The sequence below is a fragment of the Periplaneta americana genome, chromosome 2 (genome assembly GCF_040183065.1).
Source record: "Periplaneta americana isolate PAMFEO1 chromosome 2, P.americana_PAMFEO1_priV1, whole genome shotgun sequence".
Lineage (NCBI taxonomy): Eukaryota > Metazoa > Arthropoda > Insecta > Blattodea > Blattidae > Periplaneta > Periplaneta americana.
The window spans coordinates 135,193,158-135,214,770 of NC_091118.1; the positions used below are offsets into that span (position 1 = coordinate 135,193,158).

The window sequence follows — 21,613 nt, forward strand, 5'->3', positions numbered from 1 at the left end:
CGGAAACATTTGTCATCTCGCGTCGGCTATCTGTATCACTAATTTGGAACAGTAATAGAATTACTTCACAAGACTCAAGGCGTCATAAAATTATGAACATTTATGGCCCCTATATTCCAAACGTAGCCTGCATAGCACGGGCGAGAATATAAATCTTAAAAGTAGATCGTTAACGTAAGTATAGATGTGTGCATGCAAGATCTGTAATGATCCGACATTTAACAGAAACAGTAATCCACATCACCACCATTACTACCACCACAATTCCAAGTATTACCACAATATTACTTACTTACTTACAAATGGCTTGTAAGAAACCCGGAGGTTCATTGCCGCCCTCATATAAGCCCGCCATCGGTTCCCATCCAGTCAAGATTACTCCAGTCTCTACCATCATATCCCACCTCCCTCAAATCTATTTTAATATCATACCATCTACCTATGTCTCGGCCTCCCCAAAGGTCATTTTCCCTCCGGCCTCCCAACTAACACTCTATATGCATTTCTGGATTCGCCCATACGTACTACATGCCCTGCCCATCTCAAACGTCTGGATTTAATGTTCCTAATTATGTCAGGTGAGGAATGCAATGTGTGCAGTTCTGCGTTGTAACTTTCTCCATTCTCCTGTAACTTCATCCCCTTAGCTCCAAATATTTTCCTAAGAAACTTATTCTCAAACACCCTTAATCTCTGTTCCTCTCTCAAAGTGAGAGTCCAAGTTTCACAACCATACAGAACAACCGGTAATATAACTGTTTTATAAATTCTAACTTTTTGACAGCAGATTAGATGACAAAAGCTTCTCAACCGAATAATAACAGGAATTTCCCAGATTTATTCTGCGCTTAATTTCCTCCTGTGTGTCATTTCTATTCGTTACTGTTGCTCCAAGGTATTTGAATTTTTCCACCTCTTCGAAGGATAAATCTCCAATTTTTATATTTTCATTTCCTACAATATTCTGGTGACGAGACATAATCATATACTTCGTCTTTTCGGGATTTACTTTCAAACCTATCGCTTTACTTGCTTCAAGTAGAATTTCCGTGTTTTCCCTAATCGTTTGTGGATTTTCCCCTAACATATCCACGTCATAACAGGCATTTCCCATATTTATTCTGCGTTTAATTTCCTCCCAAGTGTCATTTATATTTGTTACTGTTGCTCCAAGGTAGGCCTACTTGAATTTTTCCACCTCTTCGAAGGATAAATCTCCAATTTTTATAGTTCCATTTCGTACAATATTCTGGTCACGAGACATAATCATATACTTTGTCTTTTCGGGATTTACTTCCAAACCTATCACTTTACTTGCTTCAAGTAATATTACCAACTAATTATTAAGAAATGGACGAAACAAGAACTGGAGGTTTCGAAAATAGTACCATAACATACTTCGAATATTATAAAAAGTAATATTTAAACGGTCATTCCTAAAAGTAGGTGTGTTAACAATGAGCTACTATACGGCAGAGTGCGAAAAGTGCTTTTGACTCTAGTGCGAAAAGTATTTTTAACACTTTTAACTGTTTGCCTTTCCCACCAAAGTCATATGGCAGCAATCACTAGCGAAAAAAAACCATTCAAACAATGGCAGGCCACCAGTGTAGCTCAGACGGTAGCGCGTTTGCCTACTGATCCGGAGTTGCGCTCCGGCGTGGGTTTGATTCGCGTTTGGATTGATTACCAGTTTGGTGGATATAGTCTCATTCTATAGAATAGATGGTCTTTCAAAGGATGGTTTACCTTAAAGGCTATGGTCTACATCATTGAATTGCTTAAAGCAGTTTGATACTAAGACTTTTACCTTTGACTACATTCAGTAAGTGATAGTAAAATTGTATACGATCGCATTCTTACGTACAGTTTGCTTCACTACGTGAAATCAAAGATTTTCCACTGCCATTGCTCTTTACTTGCCCTAATTTTGTAGCCTATCTTAAGAATCTACAACTTACAACACAATTAAGAATTACACTTTTAATAATTAACTGACAGACGTACGTTTACAACCTCCAATCTAAATTTTAAGCACAGTCTAGTATAGGCCTATACAGTCACGAAACTCAATACGTAGTAAATATACATCCATAGATAATTGCTAACCACTAGGATCGCTAATATCGCCTCATTACAGACAATGCAAAATAATACCGGCACAGTCTATTGTTCCTAGCACCCTCATAACTCAAGCTTCGTGACTGTATATTTTAGATTAGATTAGATTAGATTTATTTATTTAACCTGGTAGAGATAAGGCCGTCAGGCCTTCTCTGCCCCTCTACCAGGGGATTACAACTATAACATGAACAATAAGATTACAATTAATATTAAATTTACAATTACAATTACAATAAAAATTAAAGTACGACAAGAATACCTGATTAATGAAAGCTAGACATTTTATCATAGAAGTTAAGAACAAAGAATATTTTTGTATTTACTAAATTACAAATGAAACCTACAATAACAAAATTCTATAGTGATGAAATTACCGGATATTGAGATATTTTGTGGTAGATTAAAATAACTATTTACAAGAAACCATGTCTGAACGAGTCTCAATTACTGACCAAGTGCCTAGTAAGTTTGCGTTTGAATTGAATTTTATTTCGACAGTCCCTGATGCTAGCAGGTAACGAATTCCAGAGTCTTGGCAGGGCTATTGTGAAAGAGAATGAGTATGAGGAGGTGCGATGGGATGGTATTGTTAGTATTGTTTCATGGCGAGAGCGTGTGTTCAGATTGTGGTGGGAAGAAAGGTAAGTGAAGCGAGACGACAGGTACGAAGACTGTGCTTTAAGTTTGAAGATACGGCCGACAACCTAAGACATTGACAACACAACCCTATTAATAAACGGCTCGAGGTGCTTTCAATAAATCAACATAAATTATTGTCAACAAAACAATGTTGAGAACAATACACGGTTTCTACTATTATGTAATTTGAAACATTTTAAACGAATTAAAAATAGAAGGGAAGTAAAAATCAATAGAACAGATCTTCTTTTGATATCAGGGCTTAAAATTAAATCACGTTATAATTTAATGCAAAGTAATATTTCATGTGAGTGCTTTCTCAACGAATAATGTCTTTTCTCTCTTGAGTATTAATAAAAGTGGTGCAATGGTTTACGAGAAGAGACTGTATACAGTATGGCAGGCAGAAGAGCAATTAGATATCACAACAAAAACCATCTTCTCGGAAGGACTAGTGTAAAAACATGTATATTCTTGAAAATATCGAATGGACTTTTAGTTCTTTAAAAATTTCTCTTTATAATACCGGTATGTACAGTACACTAAATTCCTCGTACGTGGATAAAAGCAGTGCATATCCTCCACAGTCCTACAACATTTCTTGCATTGCCTGGCAAACGGTCCATTAACATCAAATGTGTAGAGTAGAGATGAACAAAACTAACTGCCGCTCTCGCTCTCTGTGTTCGCTGCATTTTTCTTTCGAGTCTCGGCTCGTCATTCTCGTGCGCTTCGAGTCCCGCTCATCATTCTCGAAATAGCATTTGGCCGGCGTGGGAAGATTTCGTAACTTTGAATAGCATAAATCATTGAAATAAATAATGTTTAAATGAGACAAAAAGACAAAACAGAACAATATCTTAGTTATCAAAATGTTCTGGTTCTATTATATAGCCTGTTACCTATAGTTATACAAATAAAAAAAACAATTCTAAAATAAATTTGCATTTCTAAGAAACATAAAACATAACGTCAATATCTCTTACTTGAGATTGCACATTTGATCTTAAACATATGAAAACAAAATTCCTAGCCTTTTAGTATAGGCCTACTAATGAAATAAAGACTGGGGAACGGATTATTATACATTGAAAGGTAGAGATGTTTCAAGTAGGCTACTTGATTGTTTATACATATATAACAGTTGCCAAAGTAGATAAAAGTTCAGTCAGGTATAAACAACTGCTGACTTCGGGACTTCGGGAGATGATCAATATCGAGTCTCGGAAGACCCACAACTAGTCTTTACGTCAAGGACGCGACGTAATACAACATTGTCGGGCGGGTTTTCGGCTTTGCGGGCGCTATTAATCTTGCTTTCTCGATCGTTGTTCATCTCTAGTGTAGAGAGTACACAAAATCTGCAAATGTCATCACAATCCTTACAGCAGACTAGTCACTTTACAGTTGATGCCAGAAGCCCATTACTAAAACCTTCTCTAAAAATCACACCTCGGCCACCTTGATAGCTACAGACCGTGACTACATCGTGGGAAAAATTACGTATTAATCAAAGAGGGCGTAGCCCTGCAGGGGAGTGTACCACCCATTGTGTACTTACCTGATATGACTATTCCCAGGGTGGAGCCCTCCTTCTTCACTAGCTCCACTACCGTCACTCCGAGCAACTCTTCTGCTGGAAAACAAACAACGTGGCCAATGAGACATGTATGTTTTGATAACGGTGGAAAAGTAAAATAAGAGGAAGTAATGTGAGGAGGAGGGATTGATTAAGCGCCGAAATGCAGAAAGAAGTGGTGGAAGTGGAACCGAAGAGTCGAAAGAGGAATTAAAGAAATGAAAGAATGTTATTGTCTAAATTCTCCAGCGATATAGCTCAACGTTTTGCGTCCGGACAATTTGTAGTGTCATGACATTTTCTACAACATTTAATCCTATATATTACTATTTATTACTAATGCATTTGTATTAATTGGACGGAGTAAAGCCTTGCTTTTTCAGAGCGGATGCATGCAAGTTGCGAGGTCCGCCTGGCACAAATCCGGACTATACGAGAGATAGTGAGTGGTTTCTATAACTGCGAGGTGCGCAGGCCTCGCATCTCGTAGTTATCGAAACTACTCACTATCTTTCCTGTGGTCCGTATTTGTGCGAGGCGGACCTCACACCTCGCAACTCGCAAGCGTCGACTCAGAAAAACCAAGGCTTTAAGCAATAAGAAACCAAGCGTTAAAAACCTGTTTCGAGATATTGGCCATTATTGGCAAGAAGTATTATAACATTCATACCATTACAAAAAAAAAATAGCACAAATAATACCAAAAAAGGTAACCGATTTTTAATAAGAGACCAGCAGTTGAATTAATATTTCAAAGCAAAATAAATAAATGAATTTTATGCAATAGACGAATTTTTGCTTATAAATAGCAAAAAATATTCAGATATTGCATTCTTGATTTTCTCCGAGTTAAATTAGCCTGCCGTCAAGAAATTTGTGCAAATATCTTTTTTTTTTTTTTTTTTTTTTCAAATTGTCGATTGGTCTATTATTACGTAACTCCGTCCAATTGCAGATCTGGTTGAGTGAAAAAGAAGACCTTAAGGCCTTAACTCTGCCAGGTAAAATAAAATAAATGATTATGATTGATTATTAATATTTATGGAACTTTTCTCTTAGCATGATAGGACCATGAATGCGAAGTAGTTTAGATTACAATAATATATATTACACATTACTAATCATGATCTAAAAAAATATGTTTCTTGTCATAGACTATATTAGAGAAACTTTCTTGCATTTTCAGGTAATCCCACAGAGACAATTGAGTTCAAAAAGAATGTACCGACACTTGGAAGTTTAAATATGAAGTTTTTAAGTCAGGTTCACACGAGTAAACTCATTGAGTTCGAAAGCAATACTGTGACGTTTGTTCTGGTTGATTCTTTGATTGTGATCCGTCTACAATGCAGCAAGTGCTTCGAGTTGGTGTATCGTAGGGGTAAGGTTTCTGATTTCAAAACCAAAGATTGTGAGTTCGCTTCCCGGTAGGGTTGATTTATTATCGTATTATTTTATATTTTTAATGACAAGTGTTAGTGGAATTTGTTAATAAACTTGGTTATGCAGATCTTGCAACATATTATAGTCCATTATTCGTGGGCTCTTATTAGGCACGACAAAATTAATATTTATTTGCTTCCTCAAAAATCAGAAGGACATTAAACATAAAAACACAAAATTATGCAAAAAAAAAACATATATAGTATAAAAAAGGCCTGTGGTAGGGACTACTACTTCGTCCACAAACCACCTGGTCTGCTGCGCATCTCTTCAAGGGAAGACGTTTTAGAGAGCTTCGCATAAAGTCTCGTCGAACTGCAACGAAAAGAACATTTGAAAATGGATCGTGTCGTGGACCGTCTAGCTTATGCTACTATCCGGCAACGCTCCCTGTGAAGAATATAGGTAAACAAAAAATACAGAAAGCTAAACTCCAATATGAATAGAAGAATAGCAAACAGTATCATTTCAGTATTGCCATTATTAAAGCAAATAGAACTAAATTGTGTATTTACAATAATAACATGTTTTAATGTTGTAGTTAAGCATATTTTTAAAAGCTATAAATCAGATATAAATGCAGACGGTTTTATTAACAGATATGAGTGTTACCCGAGGAACGGGTTGTTCTATTTACTAAACATTCGATCGACTTCCAGATGATGTCACTTTATATTTGTGTAGATGGTGTTTATAAAAATTTATTATGGTAAATTTTTAATGTAAAATATTAAGACTAACGGAGATTCGAACCTAATACATATAACCAATCCTATCAGGTTTACACCCACATTTAAGCAACCTACGCTGCAATAGCTCATACTTTAATCCGACTTATTATGTAGCTTTCTCGTTCATCTTCGTTTCGATAAATTTTGTACCCCGTTTCAATATATTTAGTATTTATCAATTTTACTAGCTATTTCACTCTTCAGAGGCCCTGATACAGCTAGAATCAACCTTCGTTTAATTTTATAACATATTTTAGAATAAAGTACAGCAAATTTACATGGTTTAATTGTATCATCTTGTGAACTGGAGCTTCAAGGAGACGGGCATGCGCACTATTCTGTTTCTGGAACTTTGACATTTGTCGCCGGCCCACTCTTTTTTAACTTTATTGTAGCAAATTATAAACACGTACAGTATGTATAGCGTTACATTAATCAACTGTCACCAACAATATTAATTCATAATCTCATGTTGCTTATTTAAAGAAAATTGGTAACAAAATATTTAAAGTAACTATAGGCCTATATTCATAAAATGAAACACTATACATGACATGCATTAATGTAACTAACATGCAACGTAGACTTAAGACACCGTCGTGTAATACAAGCAGTAAGTTTCAACCGATACAAGCCAAACTCCAAGTTCTCGATAAGGAAACATGATGAATACATTAGTGGAGTGGTATCAGCTTTAAGTGGCTGCACGGAATGGAGCTGTAACTGCTGCCGACGGAAAGAGCGTTGGGACCGCGTCTAACATAATATTCTACTTAAATCTCAAGGAATAAAATAAATAATCTCTTACAGTTTTCATTGAACTCTGCTTTTCTTAGAACAAAGTGTTATATTAATACAGAATATTAGAATTTTAAAAGAAAGCAAAACAAATTCTAAATATGCATATGTAAAAATATGTACAGAAATTATTACTAAAATATAACATATTATATAGATTAATATGTATGTTATTTCTGTACACTCATAGTCATTTTAACAGGATCGATTTCAATCCGTACAAGTGTGATACCTAAGAACAAATATTGTGGAAAGCGACTTTTGACCCTCCTTGTATATGTGTGTATACGAGGTGTAAGGGGTATAAGTTCCATTATTTTAACTGATGATTATTCATGTCATAAGAAAGAAAACATGTCCTTCTAATTTTTTCTAATTGCAATATTTAACTAATTATTAAAGTTTACAATATTAGATGTTTTGCAACGTTGCTGGATAGGGAGGAGTGGGTATATAAGTATACAGTACAGTTCAAGCGGGTACAGACATACCGGTACAGATGCTCTGTTCTAATACAGGGGCGGACCATGATAATACTGTTTTTTACATAAAACGAGCAGAAAATACAAACTTTCAATCTCATTAATAGAACATTATGGTAAATTTACATTTTATGTAACAATATTCCTACATTTTTTATTGCATGTCTAAAAAATAAATGGTTTCCTGCACAATATCACACGAACTTTTTTTCTAATGCAAAATTTTAATCTCTCTCTCTTCCGTAAAGCGGTATCATTTTTAAACAAATTTCTGGTTGTGTGATTTTCGAAACGAAACTCTCTTGATTTATAGTTTTTAAAAATCGTTGAGAAACTGCTATAAAATTTCGCCGATTAGGTAACCCTCTTTGAGGAAAAGGTTGACGGTACATCCTTCTTGTCTCGAATTACGACGACTTTCTCCATAATAACATAGGATATTCCTAAACTGTAAATGACATTGTAAGTTGTTTATCGAATACCCTGTGCTGAACTGTCATCTGCTCTGCAGTATACCTATGGACAGGGAGCTTGAACTCAACTGACTCGTACTTACGTCTGTGCAGAATACTGCCTGCTGAACACGTTGCCACATCTCTCATGCCAGAATATTAAAAAAAATTTAAGCATGGATTTTTATTTAATTTCACGGAAACGAAATAGAACACAAATATGTATTTAAACTAATATTAACACTTTGCTAGATATACCTACTGATGTAATTTTTTTCGTAATTTTACTAACGATATAAGCAGTATAACGTAAATAAAATAAGGTAAACAAATATTTTTTCTGGGAAAATTATCAAGTTTTGACCATATGTTGTATGGACATTTTTAGATCCTGTGGACAGTCCCCGACGACTGTGAAAAGGACGGCACTTAAACCCCTTACACCCTATATATAATACACACACACACACACACACACACACACACACACACACACATATATATATATATATATATATATATATATATATACACACATATACACACCACACTTAATAGGACTGTCTCTCTTTTTTTTAATCTTATATTGTACAGACCCAGAAACAAAATTTGTGCCACCTGAATTTTCGAAGTTCCAGTTATAACATACTACGCATGCTCAGTAAGCTGGGCCACCTGAATTTTGTTTCTGGATCTGCACAAGAGAGAACAATTGAATATACCTGTTTATTCATTATATGCACACGTTTGTTATATTACCGGTTCTGTATGGTTGTGAAACTTGGACTCTCACTTTGAGAGAGGAACAGAGATTAAGGGTGTTTGAGAATAAGGTGCTTAGGAAAATATTTGGGGCTAAGAGGGATGAAGTTACAGGAGAATGAGAAAGTTACACAACACAGAACTGCACGCATTGTATTCTTCACCTGCCATAATTAGGAACATTAAATCCAGACGTTTGAGATGGGCAGGGCATGTAGCACGTATGGGCGAATCCAGAAATGCATATAAAGTGTTAGTTGGGAGGCCGGAGGGAGAAAGACCTTTAGGGAGGCCGAGACGTAGATGGGAAGATAATATTAAAATGGATTTGAGGGAGGTGGGATATGATGATAGAGAATGGATTAATTTTGCTCAGGATAGGGACCAATGGCGGGCTTATGTGAGGGCGGCAATGAACCTCCGGGTTCCTTAAAAGCCAGTGAGTAAGTATATGCACACGTTTATCTTCACTTTTTAAGGAAATACGGTATAAGTAACTTCAACTTACTGCTTACTTAAGTTTACCAGAGGCAGGAATGCGAACTAAGGATTTTTAATACTGGTATTAGTAGGTCAACAGGTATGTAGTTTATTTCCCGGTTACGTCTGTAATAGGTTTTTATATATAGACTAATTTTTTTCTTATTGCGTCTTGCCTCTGAACATCCCTTCCGCGTCCACACGGATATAAACAACTGCTGTCAGACCCCTAAGCGCTACAGATGTATAATATAATTATGTTGTCTTGGAATTGTTCTAATTCTTCCGTTGGGAAAACGTGTTCTTAGTTTCCAATTTCTTAGTGGATAATTATTACTTCTTGTAATTTGCACTATAGACTAATTTATGGAGCATTTTTATTCACTTTACGTGTGCAGCAAATCACACAAGAATTTCGTTACCATTCAGATATGTGATTTCAATGTTGTTTCTTTTTCACCGATTTATCAGATGTGTTGAGTCTGGAATTGTTCCAATTCTCCCATCAGGAACAACGTATTCGAGGTTTCCAATTTTTTGGTATGTTATTTAACGACGCTGGATCAACTACTAGGTTATTTAACGTCGATGAGATTGGTGATAACGATTGGCGAGATGAGGCCGAGGAATCGCCATAGGTTACGTACTTGACATTCGCCTTATGGCTGGGGAATGCTTCGGAAAAAACCCAACCAGGTAATCAACCCAATCTGGAATCGAACCTACGCCCGAGCGCAACTCAGGATCGGCAGAAAAGTGCCTCAGCCGACTAAGCTACGCCGGTGACTTTCCAATTTTATTATGGATAATGATTACTTTTCGTATTGCATATTTATTCACTTTATGTGTGCAGTAATCCAGACAATAATTTCGTTACCAATCAGATACGCGATTTCAATGTTGCTTCTTTTTTCACTACACATATTTAGTACTTAAGCCAAGAGAGACCTGTATTTTCATGTTTGAATTGCACGTCTACGTGGAAAGTACTTTTAACTGCAAATAGCCTATAGAATCTCACTACCAAAACTGTTACAGATCTCTGCAGGATATCGACGCCCAGACATTATTTAGAAAGCGAGGAAAATTGTTGATGAATCATATCCCTATACTAGGAGTTTTTAATCTTTCATGAATTTGAAAGAGAGAACTTCGAATTACTTCCATTCTGAAATTCATTCCTAAAAATATAATTCACCAACCTAGGCTTTAACGCGAGAACTCTTGGCTATTGCGAACGCTTTGTATTCATTCGTTTCGTTTTTTCCGGGGCAGTCTGTTTTTGGAAAAATGTCGTGCTGTCCCAAATAATTTTTTGGGACTCTGAAATTTTAATTTGCAATTATAGATATGAATGTTAGGAAGTACTAGTTGTACGACCATAGAGAAGTATTTGATCTATAATCTGTTGTGAAATGTTTGCCTATTTCACTAGTAAAAACATACCATTAATAACATCGTTCATTTGTAGGATTTTGTGTGGTAATTCCTGGGTCAAATGCTGCTATGGAACATGTTTTTCCCTAGTAAACTGTTTATGGTCAAATGGAAAATATAATACGAAAGATGAAACTTACTGTGAAGGCCTTGTCAAAACACACTCAATAAGGTATCATGTGCTGAATTTTATCACAAAATTTCAGAAGAAACTAAATTTCTTGATAAGATACACAAATAAGAGAAGTGCGACAAAAAGAAATATCTACTTCTGCATATTTAATATACCTACAAGAAAAAATAACTTGAATGTACAGAGGCAAATGTTCACTACAATTTTTCAATAAAATTGTAAACAATTTTTAGATCTTGTTAACCAGTCCACCTACTTCTTCTTCCTCTTCTTCTTCTTCTTCTTCTTCTTCTTCTTTTTTTGTTTTGATACTCCATGGTTTTTCCTTAATTCTTTATTGTAAATGCACTTTTTTCATGAAAGTACTATGGGCAGTCTATCTTATTTATAGTAAAAATACTAGCAGTTCATTGTTAAATGGACTTGCATGATTATGTCCAATTAGCTTAATAGCATCACTATTACTATCGATATTTAACTTTTAATTTATTGTTATTTTGTTATTTCATACACTTATGATCCTCGAACACTTCCGTTACATTTGCATTCAGAGAGTATTTTAAGTAGGTCATTCGTTTAATCTACCAAGATGTTCCAAGAAATGTATTTGATATGCTGTCAGTCTATTTTAATGCTAGGAAGATGTAGTTATTGCTATCTCTCTTTCCTTTCTTCTCTGTCCTGAATGGTTATTCTATCATGCCATAATCTCATCAGAGCTGCTTCAGTTTTTTGGTATGGTTTTGAAGTTAAGGAAGCAATTTTCTGATCCATACAGAACAATAGGAATAGACGTTATATAACACTTTGACTTGCTTCTTTGTTGTTTTCAATGTGCGTTTAATTCTTTCGAACATACATTTCATTATATTTTAATATACCGTGTTCCGCTTAGAGGGATCGAGAAATAAGTGATAATTTCAAGTATAAATAATGGTTTATTAACATAACTTTTTACATAACTTGATGTAAAAACTCTCAGAGTTTCGGAGAATGCTGAATGCACCTCGATGTGTGCGCCTTGAGTTGCCCTGCAGACATCTAAACGGTATTCAACCTTCCGCCAAGTGTTTTGTGGCATTTGTGGAGCCACTAGCGCAGCTGCATTTGTGATGCGTTGTCTCAGTTTCTCCAAAGTGTTAGCTCTTTCTCTTTGGTACACAGCTTCCTTCACAAAGCCTCAGAAAAAAAGCCCGAGGGAGTCAGATCGTTTGATCTGATTGGCCAGGCCATGGGTCCTCGTCTTCCGATCCACCTATCCACGTGCGACGAACACGGCGTTGTACTCGCCTAACAGATTTTTCTTCTGATAGTCATAGCATCACTGAACTTTCTGTTGTGGTGTCAACATGTTGACCATGGCGTGTTCTCCTACAAAATGGCGCCAGGATTGTTTTAGCAACAAACAAACGAAAGTTACGCATGCAGCTGTTTTCAGACTTAGTTGCGTAAACTTGGACAGTTTCTCTATCTTGTCAGATTAAATCTCAACGATATCTTGATCTGATTTTAAGTGGTGAGCATTTATTTCTCGATCATCTAAGCGGGAAACACGGTGTGTAAGTATTATCAGATTATCGAATTTGAGCTACTCTACATTTAAACTATTTTGTGTGTTAAGTAACTCCATCGTGAATAACAATTCACATTATATTAAGATCAATATCTCTGAAAACTGTATGTTTGTGTTCTATTTTTATTAATCAGAAATTTTCTGATTCTTCTCTTCTACCTTCTTCTGGAGCATAAAGGCCTTGAACAATTGCGCAACCTCCGTTAATTTTCAATCCTACTTCTATTATCGGTCATTCCAAAATTTGCAATAATCAACTGTATTAATTATAGATTTGTGTATCCAAATCATTACTCCTGACTGAACTCTGTTTTGTTTAACTCCACTCTATATTATGTTGTAATTTTAGGTGTCTTTGGTATCTTGTAGTTTTTTCTTTGTTTATGTTTTTACTGCAATAGATGTGAGATTTGGGCTATGAAAAAAAGATGAATCTCGCATCATTGCAGCAGTAATGAAATTCCTAAGACGAATAGCAGAATGCACATGGCAAAGTCACAAAACAAACACAGAAATATTATCAAAACTTAAAATCGAACCAGTTTTTGACAAAATCCACCATTACAGAAATAAATGGACAGATGTCGAAAGAATGCCTAAAAAGAAGTTTTCCAATTTAATTTTGAAATACCATTCAACAGGAAAACGGAGCCAAGATCGCTCTATTATATGGAAGAATACTGGATGGACAATGAGAACGGAACAGACCACTAAGCCACAATCTAGTATATACAGTCACGAAGCTTGAGTTGTTGAGGTTGCTAGGAACAATAGACTGTGCAGGTACTATTTCGCATTGTCTGTTATGAGGCGATAATAGCGATCCTAGTGATTAGCAATTATCTATGGATGCATATTTATTAAATATTGAGCTTCGTGACTGTATATACTAGACTGTGACTAAGTCTAGATCCTTGACATGATGATGATGATTATTATTATTATTATTTATTAATCAGCTTAACTCAATGAAACAAAAACTTACGGCTCTGAGATCGACTTCCAAGCCCACTCTGCCGTCCGGAGTCAACTGAAGGTGTTGGACTTGGAGATGTACGTTTGTTGACATCTGAAACAAAAGAAATAAGCACTTTGAGCGATTTTCTTAATTATTTAGGGAAGGAATCTTCGCAAAATTTTTCTGCAACCTCTGTCATAGTGTGCGAGGTCGTATGACCCAAAATGGTAGACACTAGTTCCGATCCAGATGCGAGATGTTTCTGTTTAAAGATTCTTACAAGAGATGAACAGGAACGGTCGATTATTTGTGTGGCAATTTATTTACATCTGTATAAAATATTTAAAAAAGTGAATTGCAGAAGAACAGAGGTAAGCTTTGTCGCTAACAGCTTTCGCCCTAGGAAGAGAGCTCTCATGTTTACAGAACGAACACATGCCGTTAAAAATCAGAGTGAGATATTACAGAACTATTTTTAACTATAAAGTTCTTAGTATTTTTTATTGCAGTACATAGTTCAGACATTTTCAGGTTCGTTGTCATCCATCTTCATGAAAGCAGGCCTTTCAAGAGTTCATCTTCTCTCACTGCTAATAGGCCTTCCAATATCCGAAATCATTTTTTTATTGTACTACAGAACTTAATTTGTTCAGATCCATGTATACGATTATTCATGCCATTTCATATTAAGTTTTACTTTAAATGTACAGTACCTATATTTATATATAATGCAGCATTTCCCTTACAATACCTTTCGAACGAATTCTTGCCTGGGGAAGTTTCCGACAACAGACCTCGGGAATTTCAACTCAGCTCTTTACACTATTCCTTTTCGAGATGATTTTTCATATATACATATAATAGCCAAATATTTTTCTCTGGACCATGCATAGACATAGACTAGGCACGCCACAATATGTTGTAGAAATGGATTGCTTTGGGTCGTTCATAACAGCGGTTAGTCCTACGTCATAACTAGAGTCCTGCGTTTGGTTACTTTGAGTACAAGTTAGATAGATGTACAGTAGTGGCAAAAAAACCGACCCTTGTAGCTGATTTCAGAGCCTTGTTCACTCCAGAGCACGATAGACTGGTAACTAAGACTTTCGTGGTTCGAATCCTGCGTGGGAAGGAAATATTTTTTTGTTCCTTATTCAAATTTATTCGCAATACTTTTCGATTGCAGCGATATTTTACTACTTAATTAAATTATTATTCCCAGGCATGAATTTTACCAGGAATCGGAAAGTATTGGGAATAAATTTGAATAAGGAACAAAAAAAAAAAGTTTCCTTCCCAGGCAGGATTCAAACCACGAAAGTCTTAGTTACCAGTCTATCGTGCTCTGGAGTGAACAAGGCTCTGAAATCAGCTACAAGGGTCGGTCCGGTTTTTTATGCCACTACTGTATGTGGATCATACTAGATTCCCTCTGCGAGACAGACCTAGTCAAGGCTGTAATGTGGCTGTCTTCCTGCTCCGTTTCGTGTTTATTCGTGTGTCTGTGGGAATAGTACTCGCGTACAAATTATACCGTCACGTGGATTTCACAACAAAATAATATTTATTTTAAGCCCCTCATGGGCAACAGAAGATTATTCTCACAATAACCCATCTACATTCTAGATACTTTATATTTCATAATATACTCGTATTTTTCGTCCAAAAAGTGAAAAATATGCTCATGATTTTTCTCCTATTTACAAAGTTATGAATATTTAAATTTCAATTTTTAAAATAAAGATATATTTAAAATTAGTTTAGAAGTAAATAATATGACAAGTTCACAATTGAAAATGTGTTAATACTGAAATATATAAAATACATTTCGGTCCCGAAGTTTCAACTTTCGTTTGTTTAGAAATGTTTGTAAGTTTTCTTTGTCTCCATGTATTACCGTCTCTAATGCCAGAGTGTAGAAATTAATTATGAATGCTTGCTTTACACGTGAACGTTGTAACTGGACACAGCCTATGTATGTACACATCTATAAATAAATGCAGTAGATAAATAAATACATAAATAAGTACATAAACAAATAAATGGTCACAATGACAATAAATCACAGTAAAAACAAAATATTTGCACTGACTACTTGCTTCTTGTTTTGTTTCGGCATGTTGACTGCCTTACCCAATAAACAGCAGACTTGTGCTGTGTGTCTGGTGTTCATTGCCACAGAGCTATACCCCAAACGCGACTACACTGTTGTGCGCTGCTTGGTGACCAAACGCAGGACTCCAGTCATAACGGACACAGAGAAACACGTGACGCGAGGTATTTGTTTTATGAAGAATTATTAAGTACAGCTTAGGACAGAAAAACTTTCCGATGAACAAATCCTATCCCTTAATTCGAATATTTCGGTTACAGAAGCATGATTCACAATAGTAACCTTAAGTACAACTTAGGGTAGAAAAACTTGCAGATCGAACAAATTCTGTCTCCTAATAGAAATACTTCGGCTACACAAGCATGATTCACACTAGTAACCTGCTTCTTACCTCACCGGTATACGTAATGCATCTCTACAAGGAGCGGTTTTGCACGTGTACTCGTGACAAAGTGCTCGTGTCTCAGTATCTCTCTTTTTCGTTTCTTTATTAAAAAACGGAAAATATGACCCTGTCTTAATTAGTTGTTAATACGAGCATATCGTGAAAATACTTTGTGGCTTTCATGAGGAATGTGTCTTTATTAAAAATCGGAAAATGTGATCCTGTTTTAACTAGTTTTTAATACAGTATATTATCTTCTTATAAATGCATGGTGTCTGCGCTTTTCACGAAAACAATAGATCGAATTATTAAATCGCCTGCTTCAAGGGACAAAATGTCGTGTTTCCGCAAGTTACAGTACGATAGTGGTATAATATTATTTATTATTATTTTGATTTGTGTATTTCAGAAATAAATTACTAAATACATAATTAACGTATCATAAAATAGTTGTAAACCTTAAATTTGGAATGAATGAGTGAATAATAAATGAAGTAAATAAATAAGTAAATAAATAAATAAATAAATAAATAAGTAAACAAATATTATTAATCTAGCAGATCTAAGGCTAGGAGGCCTTTTTCTCTAATTTAATACAATAGGCTTACGACTAAGGCCTACTTATTACAGTAAAAATTTAAATATTGTGAGGCCTTCGAGAGTAAGTAGGATTTCTTACAGAATAGTTCTTCAAGAGCATTGAAAGATTTAATTATTGCTGAAACTTGTTCTGGGCAAAGAAGATAACAATACGTTTTAGTTAATCAGCGCATCCGAGAAGTGAAAATTATTAACTGAGAAGAAATTGCCTACTGGAGGATGCACTGGAAGAAATGGTGAACAGGAGAAGAGTTTAAATGTTATGTTTTATTTAACGACGCTCGCATTTAAGCACGCTTAAATGCCATCGACCTGGCCCGGGATCGAACCCGCAACCTCGCCAACCAGGTCGACAACAGGAGAAGAGTTCAGGACAGAAGAAGATATCAGATGACAGACAACATTAAGATACATGAATCATTTGCGGAGACTAAGAGAAAGGCAGAAAATAGGAAAGATTGGAGAATTCTTGGTTTGGAGTGAAAGATCTGCCCTTGGGCAGAAAACTACTGAATGAATGAATACACAAGTTTTTAAAATGTCATATTCCCAAGGAATCTCTAATGTGTAATCCAACTCAGTCTAATGGAATTTAATCTAATTTAATAGAAATTCAATCAAATAATCTTATCTCACTTCGTTTAATATTCGTATATATACTTCGTTCCATAATGTCTGACAGATGTAAACCTTGCCTTGCTATTCAACCAATGACAGAGGTCTCAATCCACGCTTGACTTGAAGTTGGACGGTCTGAAGCGTTCTACCCCCGCCCAATATCAAGACAAGCGTGAAACGAGACCTCTGCCATTGGTTGAATAGCAATTATATTTCTCTCCTCCTCTTCCAGCAATGTTTAAACCTCCTGTCAGCCATTATGCAACGAAGTATAGTGTGGTATTAATACTGCAGCTAAAGGCGTGTGAAAGAAATGACCTAGTCCCATTCAAACGAACCAGAGCAAGCTACGAAGGTCTCCAATCGCATGTTATTTGAAATAAAAATGTTTTTTATTTATTTTATTATTTAAATTTAAATATACAGAATAAAGAATATAATTACAACAAAAGAAATATAAATAAAATAATACAATCAATATAAAAAGGAAGATACAGCAATATTAACAAAATTTGAGGACCGAATGAGCAACGCTCGTGTTCGGTCGCAGTTCAGATATATTATTAACTAGCCGTACCCGTGCGCTCCGCTGCACCTGTTACAAATAAATATAAAGTAATTACACAATTAAAATAGAACATTGGGTCCAGGAACAATTTTTACAACAGCGCAAGATAATCTGCTTCGCTCATTACCAAATTTTCTTTTGCATTGCATTTATTGCATATATATTTTAAGCATTTTAACACGATTCAATTGAGCATAGTTAAAATTTGAATTATAAAATAATGGATTGCTAAGCTAACGTACTATTACTGCATACTAAATCAATACACTCTCGTTGTTCGTTAATTCTCTGAGATTAAAATGAGTGTACATAAATATTATTTTAAGAAATACAGAAAACGAATGTACAAAATAGCCTATCAAATTTTCTGTGTATAAGAAGGTATTTTAATCTTACCTATCCTCGATTTACTCAGACGTTACTGTAATAACATTATAGCATTATGTCCATCTAGAGAAACCACACTTGCCAATGGTGAAATAATAATTAATTATACAAATCGGTTAATTTAGCTTCTGATATCACTTCATACAAACACAGAAACATTCTCTGTAGGCTATGTTTAATAGCTTTCGATTGTTGATGGCCAAGGCCCCTGTTTCGATTGTTGTTGTCCAAGGCCCCTTATAGACGAAGTCATTTGTTCTTAATTCATTGCACCGTCTTAGATGGCGTTATTTTAATTTTAAAACTCATTTATCTCATTAAATATCAGTCCTATCAAAATTTTGTAAAGAATAAAACTTATCGGAAATCATTTTTAAAATCAATAATAAGCGAGATATTTCGATTTATTTAATTCAGGCTCCCTTATAACCCCCCTTTTAAATAAAAGTATTTTGAATGCCATATAGCCTAAAATCTAAGTTACAACGAACTTAATTTATATTCCAATTTTCATATAAATCGGTTCAGCCATTATCGCGTGAAAAGGTAACAAACATACAGACAGACATACAAACAAAAATTTCAAAAATGCGATTTTCGGTTTCAGGGTTGTTAATTATATATGATAGGATCAATTATTTTTGGAAAATCGAAAATTACCAGAAAAATTTCGGCTACAGATTTATTATTAGTATAGATAGGCCTGTAAGAGAATATACAAAATAAAATAAAATAGGAACTAAAATTAAACAACAATGGTTAGAGTACAGAACATACAGATCCAAGAGGAATTTTTTTCACGTAGGCGACCCGGATTCAAGTCCCGGTCAGGTCTGGGATTTTTCATTGAAAAATCCGTAGTGACACTTGTGGCGGTCAAGGTCGCATTTGAGGTTGTTTCCCGCGGTTTTCCTGTTTTCCCCATATTAGGCATCCACATCATTCCGTCACTATTTATCCAGTTCGTCATCATTCCATAGCATTTCCCTATCGCCGGATGACGACGCACAGAGGGGGCTGGCTAAGGAACGAGTGGGGTTGCCTGCTCGAAACCTGGATACGCAGCGAACTTTAGTGTAGTCAACCGGTGTGGATTTGGGAATGAGCCTAGTTTGAGGGTTAGCACAATAGATCGTAACATGTGGCAATGCTGAGCCATAGTGCCCCCTCCCATAAATGCCATTCCATTCCAAGAGGAAGTTTTCCCATATGCTTACAGTAGTCTATATTAAAAGTTCTTCAGAGCACCTGACTCGAAAAACTCACGGTAAATTAAATCGGAGACAAGTAAAGTAATTAGAGAGGAAATAGATATATAATGCTGTAATATGGGTGGGGATGTTTAGTAATATGTTAAATAGGACAACGTACAACCCCTGTGCATTAGCGAACAGGAAATTAAACAATTATAAGGGTGTGTAGAAGCATTCTGCTCACTAATGTAATTCAAATTGTACGCACATTCAGTGCCATTCTGGGAATATCCTTGAAGTTTGAAATTGAATTTTATTAACGGTTTAAAAAGTAATTTATTTCGTAATTACGCTAATTTTTAAAGGTCAGCATAATATAACATGTACTGTAAATATAAAATGAGTAGTTAAAGCAATTACCTTATGAGATGCAAGATAATTTGACTAATACTATATTTATAAATTATTATAATTTGCAAATGTAATGTTCATAAACAATTGGATATAGCTGAAGCGATGGATTCCAAAGTGTCCTAAGTCCTTTTCTTAAGATTTTAACTTTCTTTATTTATGTTTTAATTTATCCTTTTCAAGCCTAGTATGATATATATCCGTGTATGTTTATTTACAAGACTCTCATAAGTCTTGACTTATATGCGTTTGAAAAAGCATATGCAGAAAATAAGGACGTCAAATGTATTTTAACAATTGTCATTTATCCCATAACTTGTCATTTTGACTTAGTTTGGAATCCACCTCTTCAACTAGTTTCAGGAACTCAATTTTTCGTTAGAATTAAAGGAACCAAAATTCCTTTAATTTAAACACAAAGTGAAAGTGGCATAAGTGTACGTACACTAACTGCACTATTCTGACTTTGAGTGCGATCAGTATCAGCTTGAGGAAGAATAAAGAGAGTTGAAGATATAGCTCTTCTCTACAGACCTCAATTTCATAAATCTCAATGACATATTGCAATCCAAAGATAAGAGATAAAATTAATGGAATAAATAATTATATTACTATTATAAAGTATCTATTACCATCACTATTGTTACTATAATTATCCATTATAATAAATAACCAATCACCGCTAACATCTACGTACGCAATAATAAGTCAGGGCTGTAGCTATTTGCCTTCATATTTCGTTCAAACAAGAGATATAACAAGACTATCAATATTTCCAGCTATTGGTAAATTTGTTTTTTTTTTTTAATTCTGGAACGCTATACGGGTGACACAGAGGGATTCCCGTGATGGGAGGTTAATACGTCAGACGACGCAGGACGTAACAATGATAAAAATACTTCCATGTTGTATGCGGAATTCGAAAACAGGTAGTACCTTACAAGTAGTTTTGAATGTTGCCTATATGGCAGTCTGATTTGACAGTAAATATTATTCGCATAAAAATGTTTACTTTATGTTACTATTTCACTGGAATAGTGAATCTAAACTAGGGCAAAATTCTTCGTACTCCGTTTATATGCCTTCATATGTTTAGAGCTCTTTCCTCAGTCAACGATCGGAGAAGCAGTTGACGCACGAAGCAGTTGTCAACCCATCACTTATTACACCATCTATTCGCTTATTCAAGTTATGACATCTGTTTATCTGTAGTCCTACAAGTATGAAACCTAAGAACGAATATTGGGGAAAGCGACTTTTGACCCACCTTGTGTGTGTATATACAGTGAGTAACAAAAATATTCGGATATCCGTCAACTAACAATTCAATGACATATATTTACATATAAATATATAAAAATAAGCTTTCCTTATTTTTTTCCTAAAAGTATCCCATTTCATATAAACATTTTCAACACAACAATTCCAATTAACTTAATTTTCTTCTAATTATTAAAACATAAAGGAAAACATTTCATTTCTAATACTAACAAAAATATTCGGACACTTTTTGAAAACAAAGAATACTATTCCAGCTCATTATTAGTACCTTGTAGGACCACCCTTCTGTTTAATAACGTCTTTCAGTCGGCGTGGCATGCTATGTACTAATTTTTTTGTTATATCTATAGGAATTTTCACCCATTCTTCTTGAAGTCTTGCTATCAGCTCTTCTTTAGAAGAAATAGGCCGTGATCGAACCCTCCTGTCAGGTTCTTCCCATAAATGTTAAATAGGGTTCAAATCC

General features: G+C 35.1%; 1 protein-coding gene across 6 annotated transcripts in view; it reads right to left on the minus strand.

The window, feature by feature from the left end:
• The window catches only part of Grip (Glutamate receptor interacting protein), a 214,519-nt gene that overhangs the window by 123,549 nt on the left and 69,357 nt on the right, over positions 1–21,613 (minus strand). For 5 of the 6 annotated variants that reach the window (XM_069818471.1, XM_069818478.1, XM_069818470.1 and 2 more), the window contains exons 2-3: positions 13,619–13,702; positions 4,325–4,399 (exon numbers count right to left, since the gene is read on the minus strand). In XM_069818471.1, the coding sequence (XP_069674572.1) occupies positions 4,325–4,399; positions 13,619–13,702 (159 nt within the window). The remainder of the gene's footprint in view (positions 1–4,324; positions 4,400–13,618; positions 13,703–21,613) is intronic. The other variant, XM_069818468.1, reaches the window with a different exon arrangement.